The sequence below is a fragment of the Musca autumnalis genome, unplaced genomic scaffold, assembly GCF_047663935.1.
Source record: "Musca autumnalis isolate F117 unplaced genomic scaffold, ASM4766393v1 scaffold_5, whole genome shotgun sequence".
Classification (NCBI taxonomy): domain Eukaryota; kingdom Metazoa; phylum Arthropoda; class Insecta; order Diptera; family Muscidae; genus Musca; species Musca autumnalis.
In genome coordinates this window covers 178,428,755-178,452,030 of record NW_027412088.1, presented here as the reverse complement: position 1 = coordinate 178,452,030, position 23,276 = coordinate 178,428,755, and the positions used below count along the sequence as shown (strand labels likewise).

Here is a 23,276-nt window from a genome sequence, read left to right as displayed (position 1 = left end):
CTAAATACGATCCCGCATACAACGCATATCCTTTCTGAGTATACACAGAACCTCAGATACGAACCAGATCCTTGCTGATTCAACTTCGGTTACAACGTTCGCGTTTATTTAATTCGAGTTCCCGGATACAGCGCGTTTTCTGATTCTACAATCGATCCCGCATATCCTGATTCTACATACGATCAGCGCATATCCTGATTCTACATACGATCAGCGCATATCCTGATTCTGCATACGGTCAGCGCATATCCTGATTCTACAATCGATCCCGCATATCCTGATTCTACATACGATCAGCGCATATCCTGATTCTACATACGGTCAGCGCATATCCTGATTCTACATACGATCCCACATATCCTGATTCTAAATACGATCCCGCATACAACGCATATCCTTTCTGAGTATACACAGAACCTCAGATACGAACCAGATCCTTGCTGATTCAACTTCGGTTACAACGTTCGAAAACTCATAAAGCTACATATCTAGCAACAACCTCACAAGTGGTTTGGAGATATAGCAATGACAACGGTACAAGACCTTATAGCTCTGCAGGGAGTAAGGGCCAGCAATTTCGACAAATTCGTGTCGACAATTAAGAAGGCGCCGCACGACAGAAGGACGGAGGAGTTCTATTTAAGCAAGCGTAACGAGCTAACGGCGCTCTGGCAGACGTTTGAGAAGGCGGAGAACCAGATCCGCAATGATCCGTCTTTGCCAGAGGATGACCCATATATAGCGGAGAATTTACATAAGAACATTGGAGAAAAATTCAATTCAACAATGGACTACATCGCGGCGGAATTAGACAAAGTGAAGAGCAAGCCAGGTCCATCGAAAGAAGCCCAAGAAATTAGTTCAGAAGGCCAAACTTCGGGCCAGATAGAGGTATATGCATCAACCCAAGTTGAGGGGCTGGCCCGAAGGATAAAAGCCAGAATGGCTGCTCTTAAGCGCCATTTGCAGAGCTTGGACAGTATCGAAGCCGGACAATCAATTCCATTTTATACAATCAAAGAAGATACGATAAAAAAGCTGTGGGGCCAAATCACAGATTTATTCGACGAAATTTGGCAGCAGATCAAGGACCCTTCCAAAATCGGGCTAGATCAAGATAGTTACGATAGCCTAGAAGATTCGGTGCAGCATAACCTAATGCGGCTGGCGGTCCTGAAGGACAAATGCTCTGATAATGTAAGAAACGCACCTCAACTGGGGAGTAACTTGTCAACACACAGTGTAATTCCGCTACCGAAGGTAACAATCCCAAAGTTTAATGGGGATTATTTAAAATGGCCGGCATTCAGTGATCTTTTTACACAGTTGGTAAACAACCAACGCATACCCACAGTACAAAAGATGTGGTATCTGAAGGCAAATCTGACGGGTGAAGCAGAAAATCTGATTAGTCATATATCAGCTACTGCCGAAAATTATGACGCGGCATGGAAAATGCTGCAAGATCGATACAACAATAAGCGAGTGCTAGTAGCATCGCTTATACATCAACTGGTTGATCAACCATCGACCGGGTCATCTGCCGCGTCCATTAAGCAGCTACATGACGTCACTCAAGAGTGCTTACATGCGCTTAAGAACGTTGGAGTCGACACGTCCTCTTGGAGTCCAATGTTACTTCATCTACTGTCGAGGAAACTAGACCGAAGTACTTACAGCCAGTATGAAAGGTCTATTGTCAACCCAAGGGAGTTGCAGCAAGTTAGCCAATTCCTAGAATTTCTGGAGACTCGATTCCAGTCAATGGAGGCGATGGGTCAAAAGGAAAAAACGTCACCTAAATCGTGTGCTACAGTGGCATCGGCAAACCAAGGAGACAACATGTGTACTCTGTGTAAAAATGGCACCCATAAGCTATATCACTGCCAGAGCTTTCTCAAAATGACACCGCCAGAACGACTAAACTTCACTCAAAAGCAAAAACGATGTGTGAACTGTTTAAAGGCGGGCCATTCATCGAAGCAATGTACAACACGATGTTGCACGAAATGCAACAAGAAACACAACACATTGTTGCATCTAGAACGCAAGCAAGGGTCTACGAACAAACAAGATAGTCGTACGACTTTATCAGCTGGAACTGGTACAAAGCCTGCCGGTGGAGTAGCCTCCGTAAATACTGAGTCGTGCAATAATCAGGAAGCCACGGCGCTAGCTGCTGCTAATAAAGAACAAATCAGCTCGTACGTGGTACTCAGCACTGCTGTAGTAAAAATAAAGGTGGAGGAAGCAGAAGTGGAGTGTCGCGCTTTGCTCGATTCGGGTTCCCAAGTCAATTTCATCACAGAACGTTTAGTAAAGCGACTTGGCATTTCAATGCAAAAATCAACAATCAATATCAACGGGATCGGTGCAACCAACACTAGAACAAACCATCGAGTAAATGTAGCTCTAAAGTCTCGAATCAACAATTATTCGACTCGACTTGAAGCGTTTGTTTTGCCTCGTATCCTATCACCACAGCCATCACAATTCATTAACATTGAAGATTGGTCGATTCCAAAGAATCTGACGCTAGCTGATCCAGCCTTCAACCGTCCTGATAAAATTGATATATTGCTAGGTGCAGAACATTATCACGAACTATTGTCGATTGGACAAATAAAATTAGCCAAGAATCTCCCTACAATGCAAAACACTGTGTTTGGATGGGTAATCTCAGGAAAAATTCAAGAGGAACAGCCCAGGAACCTTACATGCGGAATATGTACGACGGATGAATCGCTTGACGCCTCTATCGCCCGACTATGGGAATTGGAAGAAATCAAGACAACCAGCAAACCAATGTCCCTCGAAGAAAGACAATGCGAACATCACTTTGAGCAGCACACCACCAAGGACAACAAAAATCGATTCGTAGTTCGAATACCATTTCATCAAAACCCCGACGCCTTAGGAGATTCTCATGGGATCGCAATCAATCGATTCTTTTCCCTCGAACGCCGGTTGCAGAAGGATCCTGAGTTGAAACAACAATATGTCAAATTCATGGAAGAATATGAAAACCTAGGACACATGACAAAAATATCGACAGATGCTATTCGCTCCCCACACTACTTTATCCCACATCATTGCGTACAACGACCTGAAAGCACAACAACAAAGCTCCGTGTAGTATTCGACGCTTCGGCCAAAACTTCGTCAATGCATTCGCTAAATGATCTTATGTACGCAGGACCTACGGTTCAGAGCGATCTGTTCTCTATACTACTGAGATTTAGGCTACCCAAGTACGTTTTTACAACTGATGTCGAGAAAATGTACAGGCAGGTCTTAATCTCTCCTGAGGACCGCCAGTTTCAACTAATAATTTGGAGAAAGGATGTCACTCAGCCTATAACCTACTACCAACTCAACACAGTCACATATGGCACAAGAGCCGCCCCATATCTGGCAACAAAATGCCTGCAACGAATGGCCAAGGAGAACGCAATCCGCTACCCACTCGCCTCGCAATTTCTGCAAGAGAACTTTTACGTCGACGATGGCCTGGGCGGAGCCGACAGTTTAATAACCGCAGTAAATTTGCAGCAGCAACTCATTCAAGTTATGAAAGACAGCGGGTTCAACTTACGCAAGTGGTGTGCTAATAACCCTCAATTGCTTAAAGACATTTCAGAAGGAGATCAAGAAGTAAATTTAGATTTCGAGAGCTCAAAGGCTGACACCGTTAAAACATTAGGGTTAACATGGCTTCCAAAAGATGACACCTTCTGTGTAAAAGTCAATATTGATCCCGTCAGGAGAGTCACTAAACGTACAGTGACTTCAGATCTTGCCAGACTTTTTGATCCATTAGGGGTACTGTCTCCAGTCACAGTTACGGCCAAAATATTCATACAAGAATTGTGGGAGTTAAAATTAGACTGGGACCAATCGTTACCAGAATCCTTACACTCTAAATGGACCACGTTTCGATCGGACTTAAACGCTCTAAAAAATCTTCAGATATATAGACACATCTTTAAAGGGAGAGTGCCAGAATCAAGGCAACTACACATCTTCACAGACGCGTCAGAAAAGGCGTACGGCGCAGCGGCTTATATGCGATCAACCTTTAAAGATGGAACAATCATGACACGTCTCCTATGTTCGAAGTCTCGCGTTGCCCCACTCAAAAGGCAAACCATACCACGGTTGGAGCTTTGCGCAGCAGTACTTGGAGCCCAGCTAGCTTCAAAAATCAAAATCGATCTTCAATTGACGTGTCCAACCTGGTTTTGGACTGACTCAGAAATCGTGCTGGCCTGGATAAACTCATCATCCGCAGCATTCAATACATTTGTGGCCAATAGAATTGCAATCATACAAGAAATCACTCAGGCAGAACAGTGGCGTCATGTCAGCTCAAAGTGCAATCCAGCCGATGTACTATCTCGCGGCATATCGCCGACAGCCCTTAAAGATTGTACTCTTTGGTTCTGTGGTCCCTTGTTTTTACACGGAAAGGATACAACATGGCCAGAAAAATTCAATTCAAATCTTGCAATTTCGACCAATCTCGAGAGAAAGAGGAAGGTACCAGAGGCACTCGTCACTTCAGTGACACCAACCAACTTTATGTACAACATAAATCACAACAACTCGTTCATCCGTCTACAACGAATCATAGCATACGTTTTGCGTTTCATTACTCAGAGCAGATGCAAAAATACCCTTCGACAGGCCCAAGGATCACTTACAACGGTCGAGCTAGACACGGCTTTAAGGCATATCATCAGGCACATACAAGAGTCGGACTTTAAGGAAGAAATTCAACAACTGAAGAAGTATCAAGAGGTGCGTGGAACAAGTAAACTCAGTAACCTGTCACCATTCTTGGACAATGACGGCCTAATTCGGGTTGGGGGTCGTCTTGAAGCATCGTCTTTGTCATTCGACTCCAAGCATCAACTTCTTATTCCCTACAATGACCCAATTTCAAAATTAATATTTGAAATGGTCCACAAAGAAAATAAACATTGTGGCGCACAAACATTGCTGGGAATCGTACGACAACGGTTTTGGCCACTAAAAGGGAAGATTATGGCTCGAGCTACGGTTCATCGCTGTACAATTTGTAGCAGAGCTAAACCAGCATTTTTTAATCAAGTTATGGGAAACTTGCCTTCCACGCGTGTCACACCAGCCAGAGCCTTCATTAATACTGGGGTAGATTTTTGTGGCCCAATAACAGTACATTACAAACTTCGCGGAAAACGGCCACACAAGGCATACATTGCAGTATTTTGTTGCTTCTCGACGAAGGCAGTACACTTGGAACTAGTGAGTGATCTCACAACAGAGGCATTCATAGGTGCTCTTAAAAGATTCATCGGACGACGTGGGCACTGCCAAAACCTATACTGCGACAACGCAACGAACTTCGTAGGAGCAAAAAACAAGCTACCTGAACTGTCAACCATCATACATACAACAAATGCCCAAGAAGCCATTTCAAATACTTGCAACAACAAGGGCATTCAGTTTCATTTCATTCCTCAAGAGCGCCACACTTCGGTGGCCTCTGGGAAGCCGCTGTCAAGTCAGCAAAACATCTTCTAATCAGAAGCATGGGGAATGCATCCTTGACTTATGAAGAACTCGAGACTTTGGTCATTGAAATTGAAGCCATATTAAACTCGAGGCCTATTTCTCCGATGTCAAATGATCCCAATGATATAGGTGCACTCACTCCAGGACACTTTTTGATTGGAGAACCACTCACTGCACAAGTGGACTCGCAAGCAAAGCAACCAACCTTAAGCCTAGCGACAAGGTGGAATCTGGTTTCTCGACTTAAGCACGAATTTTGGAGCAGGTGGTCACGAGACTATCTAAACGAACTGCAATATCGCAGTAAGTGGAAAGAGCAGTCGAAGAATCTACAACCAGGAGCCATTGTCATTATAAAAGAAGACAATGTTCCGGTCATGAAGTGGCCCTTAGGTCGTGTTATCAAAACATACAAAGGAAACGACAATTTAGTGAGAGTTGCTGACGTAAAAACCGCATCCGGAGTTTTTAAAAGAGCTATCCAATATTTAGCACCACTTCCGCGACTCGAAGAAGACAATACCTGCAAAGACTTGCCGACCGTGCAACTATCACCAAACCCGACCAATGAGGAAGAGCTGGAGACGCAATCATCCTCAACATCAACAGACGAACGTCCAAGCAAAAGGAAACGAACAACTTCAAGCTCTAACATCATGCTAACGATGATCGTAGCTCTATGTGCACTTCCCTTAATTTGTGCAAACAAAATAGAGGTAACCAAGTTTGAACCCAACATTGGAATACACTTTGAAGGAATTGGCACCACACGTATCTCAAGATCAGACTGGAAACTTATAACGTACTATGAACTACAACCATACTGGCGAGAGATGGACACATTTACAAATGGCACTTCGGCACTCCAGAAGTTATGTACCCTCATATCCCAAAGGACACCGTGTCTGAACATTCTACATACCCTTGAGCTCGGTTTCTCAGACCTCAAGGACGGAAACCTGTTGCTAAAAAACAAAAGAAGCAAACGTGGTGCTGTAAATATTGTTGGAAACATTGCTAACTCACTTTTTGGAGTTTTGGACTCAAATTACGCGGAACAAATGTCAGACACTATCACCTTAATCAAAGAAGATGAAAACCACATGAAACAGCTCTTAAGAAACCAAACCTCAGTTATTAACTCAACCCTCAACATTTTTAAACAAGATGAACTACAACTAAAAGAAGACTTCGACAGCCTTGATCGTCAATTGAACAACATTGAAAAACGGCTACACGAAAACGAACAAGACAGTCACCAATTTAACCTGTTCCAAAGTATGGTGTCACTATCTTCTCAATTGTCATTGATATTAGTAAGGCTACACCGAATACAAACAGCAATAATAACAACTTTGTCCGATTCGCATCATGGGGAAATCAGCCCAATGTTACTATCACCACTACAACTTCAATCAGAGCTCATACAAGTCAGAAATCATCTTCCACCAGCATTGCAGCTACCCGTCCGTCAAGATAATCTCCTGCAGCTCTACAAAATTATGAATGTAAAGGGAGGAATCACAGAGAATCATATCATTTTCTATATAACAATTCCTCTATATGACCCAGGATCTTTGGAACTGCTTAAGCTACATCCAATTCCAGCACTCGTCAATAGCACCATGATGATCATTAGGCCATGTAGCGACCTCATCGCTATAACCCCCCACAGAGATGAATATTATACATTAAATGAACAAGAATGGACACGATGCATTCTCTACAGGAGAAAACAATCCATTAAAATGAAGCCAAGTCAACAACCTCCCATAGCAGCAGTCCGTCAAAATGTCGCGTCATCAGAATTTGTTGTTTCCGTATCATAATATTCATAAGAAAATGAAATTAAAAAAAATATATATATACATTTTGTTCGTTGTCTAGGTCAAGAACAATCATACTACTGCACTCTTTTTAATGTAAACTAATATATGTTGTACCACCATATCAAATTTCAGTTGAGCATGGCTCAACGGCGGGGAGCCTGTTCAGACATTCACATCATCGAAAATATATTTATGCTTAAAAACAAACGTTGGTCTTAAAGACTTTTTGCATTGCTATGTCTAAATAATAAATAAACAAAATAATAAATGTATGCGTTCATGCTTTTGTTCATATCGTCATAACTCATTCATTATGTCATTGCGATAAACGAAACGTTCTAGTTAAAAACTGCAAACGCAGATTTATTGTTATTAACTAAAAAGTCAACAACAATGTCGTAGAATGGTTGTAGGCTAATGAACCACAATAGTTATTTTTGTAATAATTATTAAACCATTTTACTAGGTCAAGATATTCAATGTAAATGTGCAAGTTAGCAATAATTTAGTATTTAAGAACAAACTTTTCAATAAAGAAATGAGAAAGTGAAAACTACTTATTGTGTTACAATCATTTCCTCTCCGTCTTAACCAAGTTTATGTGCTTGCGTTAAACCTATAATTTTATCTTGGTGACACTGCCTTGATAAAAGACATCTAAAACCTCATTGAAGGACAAAATAGTCCCTTCAAAATACAAAATCCTCGAACTCATAAAAATACTATAAAAAATCCACGAACTCCAAGAAAAAATCTTCAAAAAATCCACGAGCTTCAATTTTTTTTTTTTAAATCGTCGAGCTCCAAAAAAAATCTTCAAAAAATCCATGAGCTTCAAACATTTTTTTTAAATCGTCGAGCTATATTATTTTTTTATTTATTTAAAAAATTCACGAGCTCCAAAAAATACTTTAAAAAATCCTCGTGCTCCAAAAAAGTTATTAAAAAAATACACGAACTAAAAATAATTATTTAAAAAAATCCACGAACTCCAAAAAATTCTTAAAATATCCACGAGCTCCAAAATTCTTTAAAAAATCCACGAGCATCAAAAAACTTCTTTAAAGATCCACGAGTTCCCAATAATAAAAAATCTTTAAAAAATCCACGAGCTTCAACAAATTCTTTAAAAAAATTCACGAGTTCAGAAAATTTTTCTAAAAAATTCACGAGTTCAAAAAGTTTTTCTAAAAAATCCGCGAGTTCCAAATAAAATCTTTAAAAAATCCACGAGCTTTAAAAAACTTCTTTAAAAAATCGACGAGCCCCAAGAATATTCTTTAAAAAATCGAGTTCAAAACAATTCTTTAAAAAATCCACGATCTTCTTTAAAAAATCGACGAGCTAAAAAAATGTTTTTAAACAATCCATTACCTCTTTAAAAACTCCACGAGCTCCAAAATATTCTTTAAAAAAATCCACGAGCTCCAAAATATTCTTTAAAAAAATCCACGAGCTCCAAAATATTCTTTAAAAAAATCCACGAGTTTCAAAAAAAATCCGCGAAATCGGCGAGCTTAAAAAAACTCTTTAAAAAATCGACGAGCTAAAATAAATTATTTAAAAATTCACGAGTTTCAAAAAATTTTTTCAAAAATCCACGAGCGCCAAAAAATTCTTTAAAAAATCCACGTGTTCCAAAAAAATGTCGCGAGCTCAAAAAAAAAAATTTTAAAAATCCAGGAGCTCCGAAAGGTTGTTCAAAAAATCCAAGAGCTCCAAAAAGTTGTTAAAAAAATCCACGAACTCCAAAATTTTTTTAAAAAAGTGACGAGCTCCAAAAAATTCTTTAAAAAATCCACGAGCCCCAAATAATTCTTTAAAAATCCACGAGCTCCAAATAACTCTTTAAAAAAATCTACGAGCACCAAAAAAATTCTTTAAAAAATCCACGAGTTCCAAAAAATGATTTAAAAAATCTAGGAGCTCCAAAAAACTTCTTTAAAAAATCTTACTTACTTACTTAGTTGGCCCATTACAGAACATTTGTTCCATAGACCGAACTAAGAAGAGATCTCCATTCCTCTCTGTTTCTCGCTTCACTTTTTGGAATACCGCGCCTTTTCATTTCTTCATCCACTTGTATGCTCCATCGAAACTTAGGCCTGCCGATTCTGCGTGCACCGCCATGTGGCATGTATTCATACGCCTTTTTAGCGGGTTCATCATCGCTCATTCTTATGATATGGCCTAGCCAACGCAATCGTTGTATCTCGATACGTTTAACTATATGCATGTCTTTGTATAGCTTATATAGCTCGTGGTTCATACGACGTCGATATTCACCGTCAACGCAAATCGGCCCGTAGATCTTTCGAAGAATTTTCCTCTCAAACACACCAAGCACTGCCTTATCTGCTTGCGCAAGTACCCATGCTTCGGAGCCATACATTAGCACGGGTAGTATCAGCGTTTTGTATAGTGTTATTTTTGTTTGACGAGATGTGGCTTTAAAATAATCTAGGAGCTCCAAAAACTTCTTTAAAAAATCCACGAGCTCCAAAAAATATTTAAAAAATCTAGGAGCTCCAAAAAAGCTTCTTTAAAAAATCAACGAGCTCCAAAAAATTTCTTTAAAAACTCCACGAGTTCAAAAAAAAAAAAAAAAAGAAATTAAAAAATTCAGGAGCACCAAATAATTCTTTAAAAAATCTACGAGCACCAAAAATTTCTTTAAAAACACGAGCTCTTAATAATTCTTTAAAAGTCCAAAAAAGTTCTTAAAAAGTCCAGTAGCTCCAAAAAAGTTTTTAAAAAATCCACGAGCTCCAAAATTTTTTTTAAAAAATCCACGAGCTCCAAATTTTTTTTTTTAAAAATCCACGAGCTTAAAAAAATCCACGAGTTCAAAAAAAAAAAATAAAAAATCCACGAATTTTAAAAAATCCATGAGTTCCAAAAAAAAATCTTTAAAAATTTCGCGAGCTCCAAAAAGGTATTTAACAAATCCGCGACATCAAAAAAAAATCAAAAACCACGAGCTCCAAAAAAAGTCTTTAAAAATCCACGAATTCCCAAAAATTTTTTTAAAAGTCCACGAGATCGAATTAATTTTTTAAAAATTCTTCGAGATTCGAAGAAATTCTCAAAAAAACACGAGCTCCAAAAAGTTCTTAAAAAATTCAGGAGCTCCAAAAATGTTCTTAATAAAATCCAAGAGCTCCAAAAATTTTTTTTTATAAAATGCACGAGCTCTAAAAACTCTTTAAAAAAATCCACGAGCTCTAAAAACTCTTTAAAAAATCCACAAGCTCTAAAAACTCTTTAAAAAATCCACAAGCTCTAAAAACTCTTTAAAAAATCCACGAGCTTCAAAAAAAATCCTTCAAAAAATCCACGAGTTCAAAAAAAAATCCTTCAAAAAATCAACGAGTTCAAAAAATCTTCTTTAAAAAATCCACGAGCTCCAAAAAATCATCTATAAAAAATCCAGAAGCTCCAAAAAAAAAATTTAAATAATCCACGAGCTGAAAAAAATTCTATAAAATATCGACAAATTCCAAAAAAGTTCTTTAAAAATGCAGAAGCTCCAAAAAAATTCTTTAAAAATTCACGAGCACCAAAAAATCTTTAGAAAATTCACGAGCCCCAAAAAATTCTTTAAAAAGTCCACGAGCTCCAAAAAAATTAGTTAAAAAATCCAATCAGCCCTATTCTGAACATTCCCATGGGAACTGTTTCCCATGGGAGCGAAATTTCCCATTCCCACGTTTTCCATATTCTCAACGACGTGGGAACATCAAATCATGGGAATTGAATTTTCGAAATTCGAAATTAGTTACACCAAATTATGATAGCATACTTTTAGGGGCTGTAATTTTGTTTTGTAATACAAAATGCCTATTTGCATTGAATTCGCGGTTTTTGAATTAGATTAGCAAAAGCACAACTTACTTAATTCAACAACCGTGCATTGATTTATGGATTTTTTAAGTGAATGGAGTCAACGATGTGTGATGTTGTTCTAATAAGCACATTTTCTTCAGATTGTGCGAATTGGTGTAAGCATTTTTTAATTAGTAGGCAAACATAATTTTTATGTAAAAAGTAATAGGAACTTTTTAAGTTTGTAACGAATTTAAAAATTGTATGTTGATACCGAGTAATTTTAGTTAGGGGTTTAACGAGTATATCGCTAGTTTTACTTATTCCTAATGATCGCTAGAACTCGTATTTTGCATATTTTTAAAAAAATTCAAAAAGATAAGTTCGGATATTTTTCTCGATTATTACATATTTTTGCTTGTTATTACATATCGTCACCATAAATATCCGAAGACGTATCCAAAAAAAAAAAAAAAATAATAATAATAATAATAAAATACGTTTGTGATTGAATCTAAAACTAAAACACATGCCCTTGCAAAATTTCAAGCTTCTACGTTCAAAAATAACGATCCTATTCAAGAAAAGGCATTTCGGAAAATGGAATAGCATTGCAATAATTTGGCATATATGTATGTACGCCTGTGATCTTTGTCGTGTCGTTGAGGAGACTAACACGTTTTCAATAGAACGTTGGTCGTCTGATTTAAAAAACCCGAAAGTTATATTACGAAAATGAATAAAAGTTGTAAAGATTGTATATTATGGTTATCTTCCAATATATTTTAATAATTATTGCCAAAAATTCTTTTGAAATTGATTTGTTTTTACTTGTTGTTCTGCGTTAATAGAATCAACCATGACTCTTTTTCTCGTATTTCAATACATATGGTCTGTTCCAGAACTGCAAAATTCTACTAATTATTACTACTTTTTTTGTTTTGTTCGATAACATAAAGGAAAATTTTTTATCGGTGTAAAAAATGTTAGATTCTTGCAGGTTTTTGTATCATATAAGAATATGCAAAATCCGAAGTCTACTAATGACATATTTTACAGTACATTTTGTATGCTTTTATTAAACAAACACATGGCGATTATAAATATTTGCAATAATTTTGTCGTGTAGATGTCTTAAAATATGAAATTTCATAAAAATATGAAATTTCTTGAATTTTTTTTTCAAACTCCCACACTGTTTGCTGGGGAGATTTTTCCCACAAAAAGACACAAAATTCTCCCACAATTCAAGATAGAGAATGTATACTTTTTTCCCATGGGAACAAATTCCCAATTCGAACTTCATTCAGAATGAGGGGAGATGGGAAATGGGAAAAAACTCCCACAAAATTTTGTTCAGAATACGAAAATGTGGGAATGGGAAAAATTTCCCAACTCCCATGCGTTCAGAATAGGGCTGAATATGTCCAAACAATTTTTAAAAAGATCCACGAGATCCACACAAAAAAAAATCTGCGAGCTCCAAAAAAATTGTTAACAAATTCACGAGCTCCAAAAAGGCTCTTTAAAGAATACACGAACACCAAAAATTTTTTAAAAAAATCCATGAGTTCCAAAAACACCTTAAAAAACTTCGCGAGCTCCAAAAACATATTTAAAAAATCCAAGACCTCAAAAAAATCTTTAAAAAATCCGCTACCTTCAACAAAAATCTTAAAAAAATCAGTTACCTCCAAAAAAATTCTTTAAAAAATCCACGAATTCCAAAAAATTTCTTTTAAAAATTTTACGTACAATTTTATTATTCTAATCAAATAATAGCAACAAAAACAACAAGCCAATAACCATCAAATCATCTCATCCTTTAACCGAACCTATCCAAGCTTGGACTGCTTCAAGACGTAATAAATTGGCTTCAATACGTAATAAATTGGTTTTAAAACTATTATCCACGCCTTTTACATGATATCCAGTCAGTAACTGAGGCCAAGACTCATCTTAACTTTAAAATTCACTCCTATCTAAGATCCAAAATGTTCATTTCTTTCATTTCTTTGGAAAATAAAACACTATTACAAATTAATATAATATTGTGTATAATTTATTTTTGCATATATGTATGTGTATACTACATATGTACGTGTATATTATATAAGTAAATTCTTTTTTAATCATAATTAATTAAAACTATTTAATATATATAATAGATTTTTTAACATGTGTTTCGTTTAATTTTTTTTTCAAATACAATATACAAGGCGCGCACATAGACTTCTAAAGAGAAAGAGAGAGAATGTGAGAGAGACTAATTAAAAACTAATTATTAAATATAACACTTATAAATGCTAATAATGTATAGATTTTTAAAATTTAATAAACTTTTAAATAACTAACAATTTATACGAGATAAACTATTTAATTTTAAAGAGAGTTTTTTAAGATTTTTTTATTTAAAAAAAAGGGTTAGGTTAACCTAACCTATAAGTAATAATGCTAATATGCTAAAAGTGCTTCGTTTGATATGTTTCCATGAAATTGTTGTAATTTTTTTTTTTTTTGCTTAAAATATCTAACAAATATATATAAAGTTGTATATATAAATATGTGTAAATTGTATATATGTAAATGTGCATATTTTGTGTATTTTTTGGAAAGTCATTGTGTCATAGAAGAAGAAAAAAAAAACAAAACTTTGCAAAAAATATCAACATAAATAAGAGTCATCAGTCTTTGGATAAGGGAAAGGTCTATAAGTACGTGTGTGTGTGTGTGGCAATATGTTTAACATGTTTATGGTCAATTTATAACAATTCTTAGTTTCTCTATATACAAACATTGTGCATTACAAAAAAAAAATAAACAAAAGAGTGGTTTGTTTGATTGTTGAAGAAGTTGTGGGAGGTGGGTTGGTTGGTTGGTTGCTTGGTTTGGCCTATTACTAGAGAAAACTCTTTAAGAGTTTTATACGCAACTCTCAGAGTCATAATTGTGGTGGCAAGGTATTTGGTGACTGTTGGGCAGACATGTGTGTCGATGAGGAGGCTGCTGAACCATTATTGGACCCGGCACTCAGTAGGGGCCTCTCAAAATAGGGTGTAATATTATTGTCCGTATTGGCTGCCACTTGCAATGCCGCCGTACCGGGTGGTGTCTGTGACACCTGGCCCGGTGATGCTTGTGCGGAATTTATTAATAAACCACCAGCAGGATTACTGCTACCAGCCGGCATTGTGGGGGCAGCATTGATTATGGCTCCCTCTTTGGGACAACCAATGGTTAGTCGCACATGTAGACCCGATTCCTTGATTAGATTCACCACATCACCATGAGACATGCCGGCAATATCAATGCGATTTACGGCAATAATGCGATCTCCCACTTTTAGTTCACCACAACGATCGGCAGGACTGCCGGGTATGAGTTTACCTAAAAAGACAAAACAAGCATTTAAAAATCATGACTTTCCCATAATACCGCTTTCACTTACCTATTGTAGAACCATAATATTGATTGGAAGAGGAGATAATAACAAAGCCAAAACCTTCATTTTCATGACGCGTCACAATAACATCATAGGGATAACGTAAAGGAGCGGCAGGATGATTACGCAAATGAAGAGGCAAAGCTTGTTGCTGGTGCTGCTGTAGGTCTTGGTGCATCATTGGTTGTTGAAACATCATGGGTGGCATTTGATGCGGTGGGACCATTGAATGTTGATGCTGTTGTTGTTGGTGTCCTAAAATTGTTGTATGATGTTGCTGTGGCGGCCTCGCAGCAGCAGTACGTCTTCTTAAAATCATTGTCACTTGACCACGTAACGCTGCTTCGCCCATTAACGAAACAACTTTGTGGTGTGAGGCATTAACCTGAAAATGGGAAAAAGGACATATTTAATTTGAAATCCCATATTAATTTCTAAAGATAAATGGATGATGCGTTGTTAATGGAAAATGGGTTAAGGATTTTAAAAATTGTTATTGGAAATTTGTTTAAGTCCACATGCTTTTCTTTTCAGGCTGCTAGAGATAAGTTATCATCGTATAAAGAACAAAATTATGTTTGAAATAATTATCCGAGAGTTGAAATAGCTATTTAACTATTATCCGCTACTTTTATTTTTCATCTGGAACTCAAACAAGGAACACAATTAATATGCCACGCCTTTTTATAAATTTCCAACCATTATCCGAGACTCAAATAAGGTATTAAATTATTATCCAAACATTAGGCGAGTCTCTAAATATATCTTAAACTATTATCCACGCTTTTATATCTTATCCATACATTATCCGAGGTTTAAATAAGCTTTTAAACAATTATCCGCTACTTTTTCTTTTTATCCAGACATTATCCGAGACTCAAATATAGTACTAAACTATTATCCAAACATCAAAATAGCTATCGGCCTATTATCCGAGGCTTCAACATATTTAAATTTCTACCAAACGATTATCCGCGCCTATTAAATGATTTCCAAACATTATCCGAGATTTAAATAAGATGTTAAACTGTTATCCGACCTTATTGTTTCTTATCTAAACTTTATCCACGCCTTTTCATAAATTTGCAACCATTATCCGAGACTCAAATAAGGTATTAAATTATTATCCAAACATTTAACGTGTCTTTAAATATATATTGTAAACTATTATCCACGCTTTTAAACAATTATCCGCTACTTTTACTTTTTATCCAGACAATATCCGAGACTCAAATATAGTACTAAATTATTATCCAAACATCTAAATAGCTCTCGGCCTATTATCCGAGGCTTTAACATATTTCTATTTCTATCAAACGATTATCCGAGCCTATTAAATATTTTCCAAACATTATCCGAGATTTAAATAAGATATTTAATTTTTATCCAAGCTTATTGTTTCTTATCTAAACTTTATCCACCCCTTTTTATAAATTTCCAAACATTATCCGAGACTCAAATAGGGTATTAAATTATTATCCAAACATTAAGCGAGTCTTTATCTTAAACTATTATCCACGCTTTTATATCTTATCCATACATTATCCGAGTTTTAAATAAGCTTTTAAACAATTATCCGCTACTTTTACTTTTTTATCCAGACATTATCCGAGACTCAAATATAGTACTAAACTATTATCCAAATATCTAAATAGCTCTCTGCCTATTATCCGAGGCTTTAACATATTTCTATTTCTACCAAACGATTATCCGCGCCTATTAAATGTTTTCCAAACATTATCCGAGATATAAATAAGATGTTTAACTTTTATCCGAGCTTATTGTTTCTTATCTAAACATTATCCACGCCTTTTTATAATTTTCCAAACATTATCCGAGACTCAAATAAGGTATTAAATTATTGTCCAAACATTAAGCGAGTCTTTAAATATATCTTAAACTATTATCCACGCTTTTATATCTTATCCATACATTATCCGATGTTTAAATGAGCTTTTAAACAATTATCCGCTACTTTTACTTTTTATCCAGACATTATCCGAGACTCAAAAATAGTACTAAACTATTATCCAAACATCTAAATAGCTCTCGGCCTATTATCCGAGGCTTTAACATATTTATATTTCTACCAAACGATTATCCGCGCCTATTAAATGTTTTCCAAACATTATCCGAGATTTAAATAAGATGTTTAACTTTTATCCGAGCTTATTGTTTCCTATCTTAACTTTATCCACGCCTTTTTATAAATTTCTAACCATTATCCGAGACTCAAATAAGTCATTAAATTATTATCCAAACATTAAGCGAGTCTTTAAATACATCTTAAACTATTATCCACGCTTTTATATCTTATCCGTACATTATCCGAGGTTTAAATAAGCTTTTAAACAATTATCCGCTACTTTTACTTTTTATCCAGACATTATCCGAGACTCAAATATAGTACTAAACTATTATCCAAACATCTAAATAGCTCTCTGCCTATTATCCAAAGCTTTAACATATTTATATTTCTACCAAACGATTATCCGCGCCTATTAAATGTTTTCCAAACATTATCCAAGATTTAAATAAGATGTTTAACTTTTATCCGAGCTTATTGTTTCTTATCTAAACTTTATCCACGCCTTTTTATAATTTTCCAAACATTATCCCAGACTCAAATAAGGTATTAAATTATTATCCAAACAATAAGCGAGTCTTTAAATATATCTTAAACTATTATCCACGCTTTTATATCTTATCCATACATTATCCGAGGTTTAAAAAAGCTTTTAAACAATTATCCGCTACTTTTACTTTTTTATCCAGACATTATACGAGACTCAAAAATAGCACTAAACTATTATCCAAACATCTAAATAGCTATCTGACTATTATCCGAGACTTTAACATATTTCTATTTCTACCAAACGATTATCCGCGCCTATTAAATGTTTCCCAAACATTATCCGAGATATAAATAAGATGTTAAACTTTTATCCGAGCTTATTGTTTCTTATCTTTTTTAAAAATTTCCAACCATTATCCGAGACTCAAATAAGGCATTAAATTATTATCCAAACATTAAGCGAGTCTTTAAATATATCTTAAACTATTATCCATGCTTTTATATCTTATCCATACATTATCCGAGGTTTAAAAAAGCTTTTAAACAATTATCCGCTACTTTTACTTTTTAGCCAGACATTATCCGAGACTCAAATGTAGTACTAAACTATTAACCAAACATCTAAATAGCTCTCTGCCAATTATCCAAGGCTTTAACATATTTCTATTTCTACCAAACGATTATCCGCGCTTATTAAATGTTTTCCAAACATTATCCAAGATTTAAATAAGATGTTTAACTTTTATCCGAGCTTATTGTTTCTTATCTAAACTTTATCCACGCCTTTTTATAAATTTCCAACCATTATCCGAGACTCAAATAAGGTATTAAATTATTATCCAAGTCATTTTCTTCTAAACCAGACATTATCCGAGGCTCAAATATGGTATTTAACTATTACCCAAGCTTGTAAAAAAGTTATAGGAGACTGAAATCGACATTTCAAATATTATCCGCTCTTTACAATTATATCCAAAACTGAATTTAGTATTTAAAACATTATCCGCATCTGTATTCGAGTTAGTGTTAACATTTAAAATGCTATCCGAGCCTTTTAAAGTCAAATCCGCGTCTGAAATGTATGTTTTAAATATTATCCAGTCCTATAAAAACTTATCCGAAACTTAAATTGTCATATAAAATATTATCCGTAACTAAAAAACCTTATCCAAATATTTAAAAAATCATTTAAAGTATTATCCTAGTCTGAAATTATAATTTTCAAACGTTATCCGTTTTATCCGAGTCTCGACATTCACATTTGCCTCATACGAGGCTTACATTTATATATATCTAAAATATTATCCGAGCCTAAAGCAAATATTTAATATATTATTCGCTCTTTCAATTTTTAAACGTATCTAAATTTGGAATTCAAAACATTATTCACCACCTCTAAAGTTTTATCCGAGTCTGTAATTTACATTCAAAACATTATCCGCACCTATAAAAACATATTCGAGGGTATATTAACATTTTTAATGTTATCCGAGCCTTTTGAAATAATATCCGGATTTGAATTTTAAGTTTTAACTATTATCCAAGCCTATAGAGATTTTATCCGAGGCTGAAATAGGCATTGAAAATATTATCCGCACCTACAACACCTTATCCAAGTATCTAATTTACATTTAAAATATTATCCGAGCCTGAAATTAATATGTTAAATATTATCCGACCCTTTTGCAGTTTTATCCAGGTCTGAAATTCAGATTTAAAATGTTATGATCACTTTTGAAAACCTTTTTCTGAGACTGAAATTTATATTTTAAATAATATTCAAGTCCAAAATTAATTTTTTATAATATTATCCGAGTTTAATTTTTTATCTGTATCTAAAATTGTCATTTAAAATATAATTCGCGACCTCTCAAGTTTTTATTCGGGTCAGAAATTTGCATTTGAAATATTATCCTCACCTATAAAAAGATGTGTTAATATTTTAAATATTATCCGACCCTTTACCCGGGTCGGAAATTGGCAATTGAAATATTATTGGTAACTATAAAAACTTATCCAAGTATTTATTAAACACCGAAAGTATTATCAGAGAACGAAATTAAAATTTTCACATTCCAAACAATTATCCCCACTCAAAAAAATCCAAAATTGTCATTTAAAATATTACCGCAGACGTCTAAAGCTTTATACGAGTTTGTATTTAACATTTGAAATTTTATCCGCACCTATAAAAAGATATGTTACCATTTTAAAAATTATCCTTGCCGTACTGATAAAAACGTATCTTATTAATTAACACCGAAAGTATTATCCGAGCGTGAAATTAAAGTTATAAACATTATCCGAAACTTTTAATGCTTTATCCGCGTCTGAAATTACATTTTTAAAAGTTGTACGGCTCTTTCAAAATTTTATCCGAGACTTATATTTATATTTTAAATATTATCCAAGGCTGGAATAAATAATTTAAACGTTTTCCGATCATGTTTAACATGGCCGGCCCATTTAAAGTTTTATCCGAGTCTGAAATAAATATTTGAAATATATTTTTAATATATACAACTTTAGGACTATCACCCTGATTTATCCGTGTCTTCGAATTATTGATCAACAGTTTATTTTTGTTAAAAATATAATTTTAAATACTATCCCCTCCTTTAACATTTTTATCCGAACCCCTAATTAGCATTTATATTGTTATCCGCGACTTTTAAAGTCTTATCCGAATCTGAAATTTACATTTGAAATATCCGCACATATAAAAGATTTTTTTTTAGTCTGAAATAAGCATTTAAAAAATTATCCGCCCTTTTGGACTATCAAAAAATTTAAAATTTTATCCGTGGTAAAATAAAATTTTAAAATTTAAATATTATCCCAACTTATAAAATTTTATCTGCACCTGTAATTGGCATTTAAAATATTTTTTGAGTCTGAAATAAGCATTTAAAAAATTATCCGCCCTTTTGGACTATCACCTTGATATATCCGAGTCTTCTACATATTGATCAAAATTGTAGCCGTGGTAAAAATAAAATTTTAAATATTATCCCAGCCTTTAACATTTCCATCCGAACCTGTAATTAGCATTTAAAATATTATCCACGACTATTTTACGTCTTATCCGGGTCCAAATTTGACTTTTGAAATATTGTCCGCATCTAAAAAAGCTTTCCGAATCTGAAAAAAGCATTTAAAAATTATTCGCGTCTGTAAAAATGTTATCCGAGACTAAACTTAAAATTGAAAATGTTATCCATGGCATCTAATTATTATCCAAATGTTATATTATTCGTTATTTACGTCTTATCCAAGCCTAAAATGACATTTAAAAATATTATCCGTGTCTTTAAAAATGTTATCCGAGTCTAAAATTAAGATTTCAAATATTATTCACGGCATCTGAATATTATCCCAATTTTATCCGTGATATTTATTTGTTATCCTAACATTATCTGAGATTATAGCTGGGTTAAAAAATTTTATCCGCTCGTTTTAACCATTATCCAAAGCCTTTTTAAGTTATCCATGCCAATTATCAATTATCCAAATGTTATCCGCGACACATAAAGTCCATTAAAAATGTTATCCATTAGTTAAATTAGCAGTTATTGTTGTTATTGTGTTATCCAAAGCTTATATTGAGTTGTTAAATGTTATGTTTGCAATTAAAAATTATGCAAAAATATTCAAATTTTATCCACACCTTTTATTTATTATTATCCAAGCCCTTTATTTTTTAGATAAAATGTTATCCACACCTTTATTTAAGTTTTCCAAATTTTTATTTTAAATGGCAAAATTTTATCCACACCTTTTATTGACTTATCCAAAAACGAGTTTCATAATTATTTTTTTTTTATCCGAATGTTCAATTTTATATCCGAAGTTATCCAATTTTTATGTTTCGATTTATCCACACTCAATAACTTTTAGGCTGATGAAAAGAAATGGAAAGGAAGAATTTGGAAATGTGTGAAGGATGGGTAGGTAGGTGACATAATGATTGGTGTTGCCCTGAGATTTATCGGACTTGGGGACATGCTGCACTTACCACATTAATACCATCAATGCTGAGAATTTCATCACCGGTTGTTATGCGATGATCATTATCTGCCGCTCCACCAGGTACAATATGACCCACCGTAACTTGAGATCCCTCTTCGGTGCCACCAACAATTCTAAAACCAAAACCCAAGGCCTGGCGTTGCAAGGTGACCTCGGAGAGGACAGATTGCTCCCCAGAGCAATCAATGATATCTGATGAAATGGGATAACCACCACCACCACCGCCGCCATTATGGTGCATGATGTCCGTTGCAGCCGGTTGTAGAATATTATAACCTCCTCCAGGATGATTGTTACCCCAGCTATTTAGTGCTGTCTGTTGGCCATGATGGCCCATTATGGAGGAATTATGGGCAAGATGTTGTGACTGGGTAGATGAGGAGGGTGAGTAACCGGCCACCCCTGCACTATGAGGATGATGATGCTGCTGTTCCAAGGGCGAGAATCCCACACGCCGCCTATCATTTAGCAATTCATTTACCCTCTTCTGCATCCGTTCATTTTGAATGTGGGCTGCTTGAAGGCTTGCTGAGGAGGCAGGAGAATATTGGGCTGGGTGTGCTTGACCGCTGTTATAACTGTTGGGAGGATAGTAACCACGAGGAGATGGTTGTTGTGCCTGTGGATGCCCTGCGTGTAATTGATTGAGCCGACCATTCCGATAGTCTTGGCAATCGTAACAAAAACACGACTCATGGTGATGATGATAATTATTGGGCGCCGGAGCCATTAAGCCGCCACCCGGTGATACACCCGCCGAAGCACCATATAGGGCCCCACTCAAAGGACTCATGGTGGGTGGCATTTGTGATAGGCCATAAATGGAGCTATAGTTGCCACTACCACCACTCACATAATCACTTTGGTTTTCATAATTGGCCACCCCAGATGCTGTGGTTCTTAAATAGCCCGTGGATGGGACTCCGCCACTATGTCCTCCCCCCAAACCATTATCATTTTGCATGGTAACACTTGCCAGACGCTCACTTAAACTGGTAACCATTTTGGGATATGGATCCATAAAGGGTGGAATATCATGATTAATGGCATCCAATTCGGATAGGGAATTTTGTGACTTACTACCCTCCGTTAGGTGAGACTTACTCTCCGCCAAAGACCGTTCCATAGAATCAGAATCATTGGACTTATTGTTAACCGCCGCCACTTCATTGTCTTCACTTAACTCCATGTTGGGTGTCTTGACTCTTGCCCTCCTTGTATCCACCAGCGGAGTTTTTGGTCGTATGGGCAGAATTTCCTTTTGCATGGTACTGTAGAGATCTGCTGTGGGTGTTTTGCTACGAAACAGAGCATTGTTGCCAATACTTGTTGTACCACCCAAGAAATTCTTGCGCAATTTGCCAACACTGCCGTTGCCATTTGGTGAGGTGCCACTCACGGAGTTGACCGGTCTTTGTATCTTTACAATGGTTGGTTCGGTTTTGGAACAATCTTTTAAAATCTGTACCACATCTTGATGCGACTTATTCCTGACCATGTGATCATTAATTTCGAGAAGAATATCACCTTCCTGCAACTCACGACAACACGAACGATCCAAGATCTTTTTCACTTTCTGCCCATACGAAGAATCGGCAATGGTAAAACCAAAACCCATGGCTCCTTTGATAATGGAAAATGTATGGACTTCTGGCTTTTTCATTAGGATAAAACCACTATTGTCCAAGGTACCACCACCTCCCCCACTGCTGCTGCTGGTACTTAAATTATGTTTAGTGCCACCACCGCCGCCATTACTGCTGGCCGCCGAAATGTCCAGGAAGTTGTAGTTACCATCCATGTTGAGATCCATTAGCATGCGTCGTTGTTTTTCTGGTTCATTACTTAAGCCATCTACGGCTATGGTGGTAACCACCTCAGTGTTGGGATCATTGGGATCAAAAGGCAAGGGATAACCACGGCAAACTTCCAAAGTGACTGTGTCACCCACCATAATAGATTGGAAGATATTGACCTACAAGAAAAAAAGAAGAATTAGCAACATTTTAAAGAAACCTTC

The 23,276-nt window shown here is 35.7% G+C and overlaps 2 protein-coding genes across 4 annotated transcripts in view; one reads left to right on the top strand and one right to left on the bottom strand.

Annotated features, from left to right (window-relative positions):
* The first annotated feature begins 525 nt into the window (after positions 1 to 525).
* Positions 526 to 13,076, top strand: LOC141386853 (uncharacterized). The gene is made up of 2 exons (XM_073955758.1): positions 526 to 4,863; positions 12,993 to 13,076. The coding sequence occupies exons 1-2, from the start codon at positions 526 to 528 to the stop codon at positions 13,074 to 13,076; spliced, it is 4,422 nt and encodes a 1,473-aa protein (XP_073811859.1).
* A 180-nt stretch (positions 13,077 to 13,256) lies between these two features.
* Magi (membrane associated guanylate kinase, WW and PDZ domain containing protein magi) overlaps positions 13,257 to 23,276 on the bottom strand; it is a 136,653-nt gene continuing 126,633 nt past the window's right edge. The window contains exons 5-7 of one of the 3 annotated variants that reach the window (XM_073955964.1): positions 21,243 to 23,231; positions 14,659 to 15,037; positions 13,257 to 14,597 (exon numbers count right to left, since the gene is read on the bottom strand). In XM_073955964.1, coding sequence (XP_073812065.1) covers positions 14,152 to 14,597; positions 14,659 to 15,037; positions 21,243 to 23,231 — 2,814 coding nt within the window. In that variant the 3' untranslated portion in view covers positions 13,257 to 14,151. The remainder of the gene's footprint in view (positions 14,598 to 14,658; positions 15,038 to 21,242; positions 23,232 to 23,276) is intronic. The other 2 variants (XM_073955963.1, XM_073955966.1) reach the window with 2 other exon arrangements.

What these genes read in the sequence shown, in the direction of transcription:
- LOC141386853 (XM_073955758.1), top strand. Translation starts at nt 526, where the DNA reads ATGACAACGGTACAAGACCTTATAGCTCTGCAGGGAGTAAGGGCCAGC. An exon ending in ACAATGACGGCCTAATTCGG is followed by an intron (nt 4,864 to 12,992) that starts GTTGGGGGTCGT and finishes ATCAAATAATAG; the next exon opens with CAACAAAAACAACAAGCCAA.